This window comes from Poecilia reticulata, linkage group LG2 (genome assembly GCF_000633615.1).
Source record: "Poecilia reticulata strain Guanapo linkage group LG2, Guppy_female_1.0+MT, whole genome shotgun sequence".
In the NCBI taxonomy this organism is placed as follows: Eukaryota; Metazoa; Chordata; class Actinopteri; order Cyprinodontiformes; family Poeciliidae; genus Poecilia; species Poecilia reticulata.
The window spans coordinates 7,427,762-7,443,754 of NC_024332.1; the positions used below are offsets into that span (position 1 = coordinate 7,427,762).

Below are 15,993 nucleotides of genomic sequence, written 5' to 3' on the forward strand. Positions count from 1 at the left end.
AGGTAGGTAGGTAGGTAGGTAGGTAGGTAGGTAGGTAGGTAGGTAGGTAGGTAGGTAGGTAGGTAGGTAGGTTCCTCTCCTCTCATTTTCTCCTCTTATTAATCATGTATTCTATTTTTCTTCTTCTTCAGATATCGGAGCCTGAAACATTTCAACTATGACATTTGCCAAAGCTGCTTCTTCTCCGGCCGTGTTGCCAAGGGACACAAGATGCAATACCCCATGGTGGAATACTGCACTCCGGTAGGTTTGGGCCGAACCTGAAAAACAATCCTGCAGCGTTTAAGAGTCCAACTGCCATCTCTCCATCCAGCTAATAAGCCGACTGATTGTGCTTTGAATTATTTTCTGTTAGTGATGGTTACTATGAAAGACAAAGTATGTTGTTTACTGCTTTTCATTAAAATGAATCTCAGTGGATCACAAGGTGGCGCTCCGCTCCATCTTGTACCCATCTAGTTTAGAAATTTGAAGCTTAAATCTTGACACAGTGACCATAAACTTAATCTAATATATTCTAGTCCAGATTTTGTCCATGATTGCAACAAAAAAAATTTTGCCACCTTAAAGATTTCTTGATTTTATTATTTTTTAAACTTTTTTGTCAGTTACCTTTCAGATCATCAAAGCAAATTTTATATCAGAGAAAGAGAATCCAGTTTTCAAAGGATATCATGGATTAAAGGGGGGAAAAAATCTAAACCAGCCTGTGTTTAAGATTGTCCTCCATGTTAAAGGATGAAGTAACTCCAGTGAAAATATATTTTTGGACAAATTTTACCATCTGTTGTCAAATAGGACCAGTCTGACAACATGAAGTAGTCTGGAGGGACATATCTGAGGAAATTCTCCAAAAGATGTGATTTTAGATTCCTCTTTAAGGAAACACGATGCATGACTTCTTATCAGCTGTGTAATATAAATGCAAATTGCTTTCAAAAACATAAGTCATTGTGTCATTGTTTAAATGTAACATTTTGTTTTGGTTTTTCCATAAAAATGTGTCTTGTCTGACCCTGTTTCTTTGCTCTGTTTCTGCAGACCACATCAGGGGAGGATGTGCGTGATTTTGCCAAGGTGCTGAAGAACAAATTCAGGACTAAGCGCTACTTTGCCAAACACCCACGCATGGGCTACCTGCCCGTCCAGACCATCCTGGAGGGGGACAACATGGAAACGTGGGGCTCACACACACACACACACACACACACACACACACACACACACACACACACACACACACACACACACACACACACACACACACACACANACACACACACACACACACACACACACACACACACACACACACACACACACACAAAATACAGACAAGAGACACAAGTAATATTCTGACCTACAGAAGAAGTCTAAACAACTTCTAAATTTGCAATAAATTACAAGGATCACTCAGATTCCCCTTTAAATTTTGAACGTAGAATAAAAGAACAGACCAACCACAGGTTAATATTACTTCCTGATATTGTTGTGAGTGTTGAGTGGGTTTTTATGTTTCCCAATCAAGCGTAGCTTTGATGCTTCTTCATGCCGGACCGTCGGATCACATCAACGTCTAAAGCTTTCAGATAACAACCGAGGCGAACTGCTCCTCAGGCTCTGAGACCAAAATCTGCTGTTCCTCAAATGTTACTAGAATACAAAGATAACCTGATTAAATACAAAATGCTGTTTTCAGATTTATTGAGGAATTGTATATTTGCTGAAGAAGAATTAAAGTTAATTGTTACTCATTTATATCGGCTAAAGATCTTCTGGCAATTCATCCATCCATCCATTTTCTTGCACCCTTGTCTCTTATTGGGGTCGGGAGGGTTGCTGGTGCCTATCTCCAGCTAACGTTTCAGGCGAGAGGCGGGGTCACCCTGGACAGGTCGCCAGTCTGTCGCAGGGCAACACAGAGACACACAGGACACACAACCATGCACACACACACACTCATACCTAGGGGCAATTTGGAGAGGCCAATTAACCTAAAGAAGTATGTAAGAGTTGTTTAAAGCGGATTTGCGAAAAAAATAAGTGATCTGAAGGGGAAACCCTGTGGAACTCCCTTTTTAATAAGTTATTTGTGAAAAACAGCCAAACAACCAAACGGGACATGAGGCCCTGAAAACATTTCCACATTGCTCCCAGTTTACTTGATTGAAAACAAAGATTTTGCATCATTTAATAAATGTAACATTAGCATGTTGGAGTCCAAAATAAATGCATCTAAAATTTAATTTGCTGAATTTGTGTCAGCAGAACCGAATGAAGGTTGAAGGTTTCTAAAATATACCAAAGAAATCAGCTGCATGGTTTCTATATTTGAAATATTTAACTATATAAAAACCCTCTGAAGCTGAATCTTCCACTATAGCATATGTGTGCAATGGAATCTGGAGCTGGATTAATGTGTAACTGGACTATTTTCTTCTACCATGCTAAACAAACACATTATCACACCTTCCTTATGTTTAGCTTTTGTGTGKATGTTTAACTTCCATTTACTCAATAAAACTCAGCTAAAGGTGCACTCTGAACTTTGGAGCTTGCAGAATATTATTAGAAAGATCCAATTGTAATGATGTTATGCTGTTTCTCTTCCAGTCCTGTCACCCTGATCAACTTCTGGCCTGTAGATCATGCGTGAGTATCTGACACACTGTCTCAGTCTTCTGCTGCTTATATAAACCTCTGTTTTTATAAAAATAAAAAAAACATGGCACCAAGCACTCAGTAAGCTCAGGACTTTGTCACCACCTTGAGGTCACAGCGATTGTTCCACCAGGAGCAGATTGCCAACTATAATGAAAATAGCCTCACATCCTTAATCCAATCAGCTCCTCAACCGAAGCTTAAAATGCATTCTGAACAATTGCGGCAACTCAAAAGTTGACTTTTCTTGTGCAGTAATTCATGTTGGAAAAGAAAGTCTCATAAAGACATAAATTAACACAGCAATCAGACCAGAAGTCTGTGAGCAGGAGCCACAAAGTTTATTCTTAAAGCTGGTTGTAAAGAGTTTTAAATATTGAGGCTTAAAATAACTTTTTTTTAATAGACATCAGAAAAAATGACGGGCAACAAAACGGTCTAGCGCAACATCTGCCATCTAAACAGATGGATGTTTGTGTCTGATGTTTAAAACTTTCTGTAAAATTGAATTCCAGGTTTTCATTTGAGTCAATTTTCTATTTTAAATAAGAAAATAAACACAATGCTGTGTGTAATCAGTCTATATTAGTCATATGGCAAATTACTGCAACTATTCAAGAATATTCAAACTTTTGAATAAATCACAGTATCATCAACGTAAAGCAGGATAAACCTTTTTATCCGATGTCTGGGATTTCCAGCTGCAACTGTCCTTTCCTGTTTGACTCATGCCGTTACGTTGTCCTTTCTCTCTTTCAGGCCTGGGTCGTCTCCTCAACTCTCTCACGACGACACACATTCTCGGATCGAGCACTACGCCAACCGGTAACACACACACACACACACTCTGTATCCTTGCTTTTCTGGCATTAGGTGTTGCTAACATGCCGTGGTGCAGCAGTCTTTACCACCTCCTACTTCTGTTTTTATTCCACTCACATTCCATGCTGCTGTCCTCAACCTTGGAAGTGTCCCAGCTAATGGCCTATAATTGCTAATTTTGAGTTTTCTCTACTTGTTGTGTTGCATCTGGACACGAGGGGTTGAGAACATGCGTTGAACGGGGCAGCAGGAGCGGGTCAAGGGGGGTTGTGTTTTTGGCAGTTGTGTCCGCTAAGTAACTCCACCAACTTTTGTTTTTATTGGCTGATATGATCATTTATTTGTTGTTTGCATAACCGCACACTCTAAGAATACTGACAAAGTTTGGAAAAATGGCCTCAATGTTGTTGTTTCTTTGTTCAAAATCAAATTTTGAGGAGGTTGAGCAATGACTGTGATGGAGCACAACACTAAGGGCTTGACTCCCATTCCTAAAGGGGAGAGAGCAGCACCTTCCACACCATGAAATACAGAATTGGAAATTGGAAGGAAGATGATAAATGGTTTCCAACAGATCTGTCCTTTTCTGGAGGAGTGGCAAGAAGAAAGACACTAGACGCCAATTTACAAGCCAACATGGAGGAAATTGTTCTGGTCAGATGAGACCAAATTTTGTGGCTCTTTGCAAGAAAATTGACAAAGAGCAACACAGTTTGTCGACTCAAAAAAACCCTGCTGGGCTTCTTCAGAATACACCAAAGAAGACATGACTGACCACTGTCTCAGTCATTTTCCTAACAGGAAGTCTTTGAACAAGACCAAAGTCTTCAGAACATCTGGTACTCTGCAACATGCTAGCCGTCTTTACAACATATGCTAATAGCCTGGAAGCTGAGCTTAAAGCTTCCAGGGTGGCTCAGCACTGACTAGTATTATACAGTTCTATTTCCAAATTAAAAACAATCCCCAAAATAATTCCAATAAAATGTTTGACTTGTAAACTTATAAAAATCCAGAGCAGGTATTGTATGTCAAAGATAAAACAAGACGCAATAAGTGGTTCACTAAATGGGAAAAAGAAAAAGAGAAACGGCCAGTGGTCGGATCGCACTGAATGATCCAACCAGAACTTGAATTGCTCTGGAACTGATGGAAGCCCCTGAAGCTGACAGCCAGCTGTCGGTCTCCGGTCTCTTTGGTTTAAAGACTGACTGCTCTGTTTCTTCCCCCTCCGCAGGTTAGCTGAAATGGAGAACCGTAATGGCTCTTATCTGAATGACAGTATCTCACCCAATGAGAGCATGTGAGAACAGCTTCTTGTTTTTTTTTTTGTTTTGTTCTACCCTGTCCTCCTAACTCACTGACTGGCTTTCTGCGTGTCGGCTGCTTCTGTCCTCCTTGTTTCCACTGGCTGCCTGTGTTACTCGTCTGTAAATGTGTATTCTGGATTTAAGGTCAAATCTTTTGACCTCCTTTTTTTTTATTCCCCCTTGACTATCTGTTGTTCAGTTTTATTGTCCTCCTTCAATATTCTGTTGGATTAATTAACAAAACCCTAGAAATGTACGCAAGAATGCATATTTAAACTCATGACGTGACCATGTTTTAAATAACTTTCTCTTATTTCCCTTCTAAAAAACAATTGGTTTTGTAGTTTTATCTACAAAGTCTTGAGTTTCATCTAGTCAAAGAATCTATGGCGAGGTTCAGAGAGAGGACAGTTGATGCTGCCTAATATAAACTCAACTATTAAAACTCACTTATAAACTTAATAAGTCTCTAGGAGTAAAACGGGCGTATTTCTTTGATTGTAGTCGATCTTTCTGAGACTTGTTGCTCTGTCTTCCTTACTTGACTTTATCAGAGAACAAGTAGAGGAAGTCCAATCACTGAATGCGAGTATGACTTTATCAACCAAGAACTGACCAGAGCCAGGCCACAGAGTAAACATGCCTTTTAGATTGTTTTAGAAGCAAAAAAAATGAAGAATTATTCTTATTTTCTTGTTTTGTTGTTCCGTTTTGGCCTGAGTCAGCTCTGTAGCCTCACCAAGTCAAAGTTCTGAGTTTTTAACTTCCAAAACTAATTTTTGTTGCGGTTATGACGAGAAAAATGTATCATCAGCATACATTTGATAAGTGGTGTTGTAGTACTGAGCTATTTAATGAAAGTGTCCTGAGAACAAACCCCAAAAGTAATGCAAGATCTGAATCAATATCATGTAAAAATGATCAGAGCTTTCCATTTAGGATGGAATGTTTTTCAATCAGGTTTGAACAAATCTTTTTGTCTCTTAGTGTCGTGAGAAGTGATGCACAGTTTTATTTTTTTGTGTACAAAATGAAGGCAAACATAGGACAGACTCAGATGATGGCAGAAGTTTTTCCCGACCTGTAGGCCAGCAAAACAGATCTTGTTTTTGTTCTTTATCGTTCTTATTTTATTCTTCTGTGCCAACATTTGGTTACATTTACACATCTTAATGATGATCCAGTTTAAGATTCAGAGAACTCTTCATGAATAGATTTTAGGCTGGACAGAAATCAAATCAAAGATAAAGCAGCTCAGAGGCTGATAGTTTATTGATAATGAACAAAAACAATGTTGATATTTTCAGCCAAACATTTTTCTGTTCCTCTCTCTGAGCTTCAGATTCTCCATCTGTGTTCCAGTCCCGTTCTGCTGCTCCTTCATTCACCTTCTGCTTTTCTTTTTCTCCATTTTTTCCTGTGTGTGTGTGCGCGTGTGTGTGTTCACACATGCACGTCCATGCCACGGTGTCTCTGTGACCTTATGAATGTGTGTGTCAATCATTGGTGGGTATGTTTGATGTGTGTGTGTGTGTGTGTGTGTGTATCTGCAGCGATGACGAGCACATGTTGATCCAGCACTACTGCCAGTCTCTGAACCAAGGCTCTCCTCTCAGTCAGCCCCGCAGCCCCGCCCAGATCCTCATCTCCATGGAAACAGAGGAGAAGGGAGAGCTTGAGAGGGTTCTGGGTGACCTGGAGCAGGAGAACAGGTCAGTGGAGGAAAGCGATGTTTAATGGTCATTTGATTTGGAACACAAAGTAGCACATCATGGAAGGAGGTTTCAAAAACCTTTTATGATTTATGGAAAAATTAATAGTAATAAATATCACGGTCACAAATTTTTTTTTTTTACTTTTTAGAATTATTTTCCATGTCCAAATAGTGAAGAATAAACATTTTTTTAGATTAAAGCAAGAATTTAAGTCATTTTTTAATTTCCTTCTGTAATTACGTTTTAAGTGTGGCGTGAATTTTTATTCTGAAATCACTAAATAAAATCTGATGTAGTCGCCTCCAGATATAACCAACACTTAAAATCACAAGTTAGAAAAATTAACAAAATTAAAAAAGAAAATGTCTTTATCTTAAGGGCCATTTTTTTAATTCCAAGTCAAAAAGAAATGAAAATTGTGTTGTTTTTTTCTTATTTGTCTTGTCTCAGGTTAGATGTTTCTGTGATTGGGTTGACCTTGGAATAAGGAAACGTTTTAGGAGCAAACCTCACTTCCACATCCCAAACAAAATGTTTTCAGAACCACAAAGTAACTTTTCAACCCCAACAGTTAAAATTAAGCCTTAAAACGTAAAATCCAATAGCCTCCCCCAACCCCTGCATATGAAGGTACTATGAATAAAAAAAACTGTCCCTGATTGTAACTAAAATACGTTTCTGGGAGCTCTGAGTGAAAGTGGGACTGCTGTTCTCCTTACAGAAAGCTGCAGGCCGAGTACGACCGTCTGAAAAAAGCCCATGACAGGAAGGGTCTGTCCCCTCTGCCTTCGCCGCCCGAGATGCTGCCGGTGTCGCCGCAGAGCGCTCGAGACGCCGAGCTCATCGCCGAGGCCAAGCTGTTGCGGCAGCACAAAGGCCGCCTGGAGGCCCGCATGCAGATACTGGAGGACCACAACAAACAGCTGGAGTCCCAGCTGCACAGGCTGAGGCAGCTTCTGGAGCAGGTGATCATCCCGTCTCTTTAACTACACCAAACACTGTGAGCTGGACCAGAGAAAAGAGCCGACTCATCAAGACAAATTGAATATGGCCACCATGTTTAGAATTGGTTCTGCTTTTGATTTGCCAAATAAGCAAGTTGGTTCTAAAACCAGCAGCAGTTCTTCCATATTTTATGTAAATAATTAGATAAATTAGACCATAATGAAAAAGTCCCGAGAAGGATGCCTTGAGGAACCCCATAAGCAATTAACAAGTTTAAAATGCCTTTACTGAGGTAACAGTACCTCAGTAGTGGGACTGCCTTTTCTTTGTTGGGATCAAACTTTGTTGACAATTAGTCCTATAGCCAAAATGGGTACTTATGGAAGGTAGCCATTTTGAATCATGTTAATTAACATATCCTGTTTGAGTTCTCAAACTTTTTGTCACTGATCATGTTGACATTTTTAAACATCAGTACATGTAAATGAAACAAAAATATATATTTTTTTTAATATTTGACATTCCAAACTTGAGCTTGACGTCCAAAATGGCTACATTAAAACACTTTTTTTAGTCTTTCTAAACAAAAAAGGCTCAAACACTAAATTTAGCCCAAGTTCAGTCAAACTCCTTAGACGTCCAAACTATGTTGGACGTCAAGTTCAAGTTTGGAAAGTCAAATATTCCAAATTTAACCTTGAAAATCTCAACATCTAATGCAAAAAAAAAAACCAAAACAACAACATTATTTTAGTTTCATTTAGTTTGAATAATGTGAAAAGTAGTCAGAAGTGTTGATGTTTTAAAATGTCTGTCAACATGATCGGTGCTAAAAAAGTTTGAGGACTCAAATAGAATATGATAATTAACATGATCATTAATGTGAACTTCAGTATTTCTATGCAATGAACTGAGGCATCAATGTAGTGACATCTGGTCAGACGTTATCTCTGGTTCAGCAATGGTGGCAGTCGACGACTCACTCGTGTGTGTGTGTGTGTGTGTGTGTGTGTGTGTGTGTGTGTGTGTGTGTGTGTGTGTGTGTGTGTGTGTGTGTGTGTGTTTATCAGACGGATTCCAAGGTGAACGGCACGGCCCTCTCCTCCCCCTCCACATCCTCCCAGCGCTCTGACTCGTCTCTGCCACTGCTGCGTGTGGCAGCCAGCCAGACTACTGACACAATGGGTAAAGAACCTTCACCCTGCAGCCAGTGGAGCAGGAAACGGTTGGTTACCTCCATTGATGTTTATAAACCATCAAACAATTTGTCGGTTTTTAGGCGATGACGAGTTTTCCAGTCCTTCCCAAGATGCATCTGGCCTGGAGGAAGTGGTGGAGCAGCTCAACAACACTTTCCCTCACAGCCAGGGTACAACAGACTTCACTTCCTTTACACAAATGTTCAATGTCGACTGGAAAATCTTAATATGTGTCCGTTTTGTCCCTTTTGAGTTTTGTCTCAGTTGTGAGGTTTAGTTTCAGGTCTGAAAATATTCCAAATTTTATTTCCTCTTTGTTACATCTCATTCTTCTTTGTGCTCCTGTTCCTCCAAAAGTTAGTTTAGAAACATTAATTTCAGTGTAAGTCCTTTGACATCCAAACAGAAGGATGACTTTTCCCTCTTTCTTCATGTCTTTTCTTTCTTTTTCTCGTTGAGCCAGGCGGGAGAAGGGGACATCCATGAGAGGTCAGTCGCTCAGTGTTCCCTCTCCCCACCTCTTCATCTCTAGAGCTTGTTTGCACCATGAAATAACTAAACTGGTAGCATGTCGTTTGCTCTGATTTTATTTGTAAGTTTGAAGAAAATATTTATTGTTAAATTTTCTTCCTGAGGACATAGATTTAGTTTGCAAATTGACCATTACAATAAAACAGCTGAAAGTAGACTGCAGTTACTATTTTCTGTCAGTAGGAGGCAGAGTTTCACCATTAGAGGTTTAACTGGAGGTTTTGTTGGATCAGTTCTATCTACCAGAGAAGAGTAAACATTAGAGGTGTGCCGATCGATCGGCCACCGATCATAATCGGCCGATTTCCGTGAAAAAGTGTATGATCGGTGATCACCGATCACGGTCTCTTGTTGCCGATCACACAAACCGATCACCTGCATCTCATTTCGCAGCCTGCCTGTGCAGCTGGTCTCTTTCCTTCACACTGCGCAAACGCGCAGCAACAAATCCTAAGTGATGTGGAACTATAACGCACTGAGGGAATGGAGAYGTTTGCGTGTTGTGGCGGAAAATTAAAGCACGTGGGGTGAAGCAGGTCAAAATGCATCAACACGACAAATCTAATATGGCATAAAAACAATGTCATACTTGACTCACTGAGGTAAAAAAGACATATGGAGGATCAGATAGCAGGTAAAGCAGCGCACAGCTACACTGACCCGGATTAGCATGATGGTCAGAAAGCTAAACAAAAAACCCGCCAAATTATTTAAGTCTTTGAGCTGCGATGTCAGACGCTGGTTCTGCTCTCGCTGTTGAACCGCTGCTACGCTACATGTAGTAATATTTGACCGACGGAGCGCCGCTTCTGCTCCACCTGGTAGTGACTCTCACACCGAACCTCTGCTTAAAGCTGCAGCATCTAACTTAAATAAATTAATTTTACATATGTATTAAAACTTTTGCTGTCCTAACATGAGACAGATAATCTCTGAAAAAATAATCCATCTCCTCCCTGTTCTTCATAATTACTCCGCTCAGTCAGAAACAGCCACTCAGAACTAGCAGTAATCAGCTAGCCGCCATGCTATCAGGAAGTTTTCATTCAGTAACTCTGGATTGTTTATTGTAATGGATCCTGTATTTGCCTTTGAATGTTACGTTTTATACTTGAATTTGTTGGCAATGTTGAGAGGTTTTATTTTGACTCTTACTATTATTTAGCCTCTTCAGAGCCTTCATATGTTATCAGTCTGTTAAAGATAGTATTACCGATAGCAGTACAATTTGCAGAATGCCTGTTTAGTTTGGAAAAAGTTATTAAAACAAGTTTTTGTCTAAATTAAGGTGAATTCATGGTCCCTTTTTCCACATAATGTAACCGGTAGTGTTTATGATAAAAAAAATAATAAATATGTGATCGGTATCGGTGCTCGGCTGTGATCGGAATCGGCAGGAAAAAACCTGATCGGCACTTCTCTAGTAAACATCCAGACTAATTCCTCTCATCTAAAAGAAAACATTTTGATATTCTGTTGAAAATTTGTACATTTGCAAAGATTAAATAAAAACTAAAATATTCTCTGACATTGTAAAGTCTTAACATCTATAAGAAAGAAAGCAGAAGTCAAGTTTTCTGTGACATCTGCCATGTTGGAGCTGCTTCTTTATGGTGATTTGTCAATTTGATGAGAGGAAAGAAAACTAGAAAAGATTCACTTCTCGCAAATGTACAACTTTTTGACAGCACATAATATCTAAACTTTTAGGCAGAAATGTAGTCGTCTGTCATACAACAATAGACCAAATGATTGTTCTATTGTTGTATTTGCCTCTTGAACTTCACCACAATTTGCCTGATGATGCTTAAACTTTCTAATTATTGTTCACTTAAAATGCTATACAGCTTTAAAAATAAAAAAAATCTGAAAAGTGTCATGCAGTGCATCCTTAAATAAAAAAAATCTCAAGTTTTGGCACTGATTTGCAACATACTTTAGCTTTGTCCACTGCAAACATCAAACAGAACTGCCCAAAATGCCGCTTTTACTCCTCCTCCCCTGTAAGAGGCGCTAAACACGGTGCCATACTCCAGTAAACACAAGAATAGCAAACAGCCTTTTCAGTCAAGCATAAAGCATAAGGCTGTGACGTTATTGATTAAAATGCAGTAAAATTCTCGGACAAAAGCATGAGCTACTAAATTGACAGAAAATTATTTGTTTTGCATTTCACAAATGGAGAAACAAAGTTTTATCGCATTAAGGATACAGTAACACCAGAGTTTTTCGCTTTCCGCTATCAATTTTGCCTGAAGACAAAATGCATGCCACACTTTTCAGTGCGCACTAGTAAAACATTTTAAAACCAAATTTTGCTTTTGCTATTTTCTGTTTTTGTATTGTGACAAAAATCTGGAAAGTTCAAGCGGTCATGCATGGATGGTTCCACATCAAGGGTCAGAGGTCAGCAACCTTCAGCTTCCAAAATTTTATTTTTGGAAATTGGGTCTTAACAGTTGACTGTGCTGTAAAATGTGCCTGGAAAATACATTGGCTATATAAAGTGTGAAAGTTGGTGACCTCTGGTCAATATGCTGCTACTGAACTAACAAACTGACTTTAAAAAACCCACAAAAGTTCTTAAAATTTAAAGACAAAAATAATAAAACATTCCAAGAAAGAGATTTTCATATGCCAACATATTTTGTCTATTATGTTTGCATATAAAAACATTTTTCTTCTTTGTGCAGGATTTATCCCTGATGGCACATAAACAATTTAACCCCTTAACTGGCACGATGACATCAACCTATAAACCAGCATTTTGAGGGTGACAGTTAAGAGGTTAAAGAATTGGGATTCTAGAGGACAAAGTCACTTTTATTTTTAGTGATCCTGATCCTCTCCCTGCAGGTCTCGGCATCGGCAGCCTGTTCCACATGGCGGACGATCTGGGCCGCGCCATGGAATCGCTGGTCAGCGCCATGACCGTCGAGCGCAGCGTGGAACTGCCGCGTCCTTTTTGATCCCCCTATCATACCGCATGCTTTTTTAGTCGAAACAACTGGATTGGAAACTGTTTACACAGAGAATATAATGTCTATTTTTGTGAAGGATTGCAGTTAAAGCAACAAGTACAAAAAAATAATAAGATTTGAGTAGTTTCTTAAAACATCCTGTTTTATTGTCAAAAGAAGCTGGTTTTTAAACTTCTATGCAATTGTATAAAACGAGAAGCGGGGTTGAGAAACAGACGGCGTCTTCAGTGTCCTCGTATATTTGCTATCTCTTTCTAACTGGGGAAACGAGCTGAAGCATTTCTCACTAGTTTCAAACGATTGTAACAATGAGGGTGTTTTCTAAGAGGCAGTTCTGAGTGTGTGTGTGTGTGTGAGTGAGTGTGGTGCCTAAAATTTCATAAGTTTTTTTTTTTGTTTTGTTTTCTGGAGTGGAGGGATGCTACTTTTTAGAAACTGGATGGATATTAATACCCAATACAAGCTCTGATGATCCTAATAACAGTAAGCAAAGTTAAAAAAAGAAAAAGGCCTCACAGCATCATTGCATCAAGAAGAGTTTTCAGAAAGTTACTAGAGGGCGCTGTTGAGTTTGTTCCCCTCATCTGAACAAAGTTTTTTTACTTTTTACTTGGTAGACCAATTTGACACGTTGATTCGCAGCTGAACACTTGGCTTTCACAAATCTGACATCTGTCTTGTTGCAACTACAAATTTGTCATTTCCCTAAAAGGTCAGATTTCTGACTTGCTTTTCAACATGGTGACTCAATTCATCCATTCTCAAAAGGCCAAAGTGCTCAAGTGCAAACCAAGTTTTGATCAGATGTATTTTTTTCTATCAGCTAAAGCAGAAGAATGAATCTGCTCCCGTTTCACACAGAGAAAGAAAAGTCTTCCTCAGTACAGAAACTTTAACAGTCAATGCCTTGATCCATGCGGCACAGGAACATTTTAACTGTTTGATTTCCACTACCTGTTATTAACTCAACAATCTCATGTGAAGTTTGGATGTTAGTTTGACCTCTAATCAGTTCCACACTCCAAGATTAGTAAAAATCTAAAAGATATTTCTAATTGAGCACTGGTGGACGCTGAATATTCTGTCAAGCCTAATCTGGTTTTTCGTCTTACGTTTTGTCTTTGGTTCAAAGCAGGTTGGTTTCGTTCTGTGTGAGGAGCTCTGATATTAACATGTGACTAAAAGAAAAAAAAATCTTCATGTAATAAATAATCAGTTGTTTCATCAGATTCCTGCAGCATGACCCAGTGAGTTTGAAATTTTGACCCAAGTTGATTTCTTTAATTTTCTATTTCACCTAATTTTTTTCAAATAACACGTCGATACTTCACAACATATCAGAGTCCATCAAATGTATGCCTTACTACTGTACTATAAAATGCTTTACTGTATATCAATAAAGCATGCCGTTATGTTGACTGCCTCCCTGCTTTATTTCTGACATTTGTGTATGAGGTGACTAGCCAGTTTAATACTGTTGAGCTTTTCTATGACGTGAACAGCTGCAATTTTAGATTGCACTCAATTCAGACGAGAAAATTTCTGCACAAACCCAGTAACTCCGAGATAAATTAAAATATAAACAAAACTCCGCCGCAGCGATCAAAAACTGCGGCGGAGGAGTCAACACCTGGCTGCCAACCCTCGGCTCATATACGTGAGGCCTCAGCACCATCTAGTGGCCAAACCCAAAAACTACACATTTGGTACACCTGACCATAGACCAGTGGTTCTTAACCTTTTTTGAGGTACCGAACCCACCAGTTTCATATGCGCATTCACTGAACCCTTCTGTTGTGATAAATATGATTCCCCCCCCCCCAAATTCAAGACATAGGGGTGACCCAACTAGACTCTAGATGTGTTTTCAGCAAAGAGTCTAGTTGGGTCACCCTATGATCACTAAGTCTTCTTATAAGGTAGAGTCTCTGAGAACAGTTCTTCAAAATATAGTCGGTGTTTTTAGCAAAGTTGAACTGACTGTCCAGGAACAACCCAAGGTATTTAAAGTTTGCCACAGTTTCAACAGGTTGGCCATCGAGAGAAACTGGAACCACTTTAAGGTCTTGTTTAGATAATTTAATTAGCTCTATATTCTTAAGAGAATTAAAAATTAATAAAAAAATAAAGACTTTGCGGTATTCTGATTTAGTGATGTAATTATATTAGTTGTGTTACCACCCCCATGCCACTAGAGGCAGTAGCAGGCCCGAAAAGATGCGACTAAAGAGCAGATTTAGAAGTACACCGACAGCTACAGAATTTGGAAAAAACTGAGCTTTGCTGAAGTAATTAAAGACACAAGTTCAAATCCATKCYGAGAGTGGAGCTCCTTCAATCAGTACTCCTCCGCAGCTCTGATTGGCTAAGCAATGTAACGTGATCCTCTGCAGCAAGTGATGGCAAAGCGGGGCGTCATCACGACTTTACACAAGTGTGTCTTTATCTCCGCGGCAGAAGCTCCGCCGAACCCCTGAGACCGACTCATCGAACACCTGGGGTTCGATCGAACCCAGGTTAAGAACCAGTGCCATAGACATAAGAGTAGACCCCGCATTGGGTGCTACGGCGCAGGAAATATGTCGGCCATCTTGGAGCGGTAGTCCCTCCTAATTTGCTCAATCAAAACAGCAGAAGATGCCTCAGCACTGAATGATATTGTTGTTCGGATCCATGGATTATTGATGTGAGGGCTCGACAGACACTATTTCATAAGTAAGATGGACATATTGTGTATATTTTGTGATTGGAATATTACTTTACTGTATTTATGTCCACTGGCTATACCAGCTATTATTAGCTACAGTGCTTGGTGTAATACGGGTTCAGCCCCGCTATGGAGGCTAACCGGGATTCTGTAAATCTAAAAAAATTATTCTCTAACATTGACTTAGATTATCTGACACAAGAGCCTACATTGAAATGAAACAATGTAACACATATTATAAAACTTTTGTGTTATAACATTCACCAGCAAAGAGTTTACACAGGTGGTAAAAACTTATGTAATTCTTTCACAAGTAAGATGCATCCTAAATCTTCCTTTTTTGTTTTGAAAGTTTCATAAAGACGATGTGAGGAAGAAGAGGGAGATATCTATAAAGAGACAGATTCACTGCAGCACGGATGAATCTCATATCGGATTTTGGACTCGATCTCAGCTGCTGAATCTCTCTGAAGCTAGAACTCGACGGCTGAAAAACATACATATATCAGTGATTCTTGAGAATAGAGACAAAACAGGTCCTATGGATTAAAGCACAAAATTTGAATAAAATATACACAAAATATAATTTTTTCAAATATCTGACTAAACTAACCTGGGTCATGTGAGCACAACAATGTATATTTTCCAGGTATTTGCTGAATATTTTTTTATTTTAAACATTGTAGTCTGTGGATGATGCCTGTAAAACCCCTTGTCCGGGAGCAGATCTCAACACATTATGATAGTTTAAAATAATTAAAGAAATACTAAAATTATATATTACAATTAAGTATACGTAGTCATATAAATAATTATAAAGGTATCAATAAATTGAATTAAAAAGCATTTTATATATTTTCCAACTCCACTGAAATTTGTCCCTAGTTTTTGTCAACACCGTCAGAAATGAAAAGAATGTAAAAAAAAAAAAAAATCAGGCATTATTGGGGGGCACCAGAACTTCTGAGGACCCCATGACCACTTCCTTTCTCTTCCTTTGCTAAGTGGGCTAGTTAGCTCTGGTTAGCTTATGTTATTCTTTAGTTTTTTCTTCTTTTTATTCCTAAGTTGTTGGTCACAACCATGATGTATCAACACCATAACAGACAATTTACAAAACTT

At 39.0% G+C, this 15,993-nt stretch overlaps 1 protein-coding gene across 12 annotated transcripts in view; it reads left to right on the forward strand.

Annotated features, from left to right (window-relative positions):
• Nucleotides 1-13,587, forward strand: part of dmd (dystrophin) — a 90,417-nt gene extending 76,830 nt beyond the window's left edge. For 7 of the 12 annotated variants that reach the window (XM_008424677.1, XM_008424663.1, XM_008424705.1 and 4 more), the window contains 10 exons: nt 132-243; nt 1,042-1,178; nt 2,614-2,652; nt 3,421-3,486; nt 4,721-4,786; nt 6,347-6,505; nt 7,230-7,473; nt 8,524-8,638; nt 8,733-8,822; nt 12,040-13,587. In XM_008424677.1, coding sequence (XP_008422899.1) covers nt 132-243; nt 1,042-1,178; nt 2,614-2,652; nt 3,421-3,486; nt 4,721-4,786; nt 6,347-6,505; nt 7,230-7,473; nt 8,524-8,638; nt 8,733-8,822; nt 12,040-12,152 — 1,141 coding nt within the window. In that variant the 3' untranslated portion in view covers nt 12,153-13,587. The other 5 variants (XM_008424691.1, XM_008424713.1, XM_008424697.1 and 2 more) reach the window with 4 other exon arrangements.
• The last annotated feature ends 2,406 nt before the right edge of the window (nt 13,588-15,993 follow it).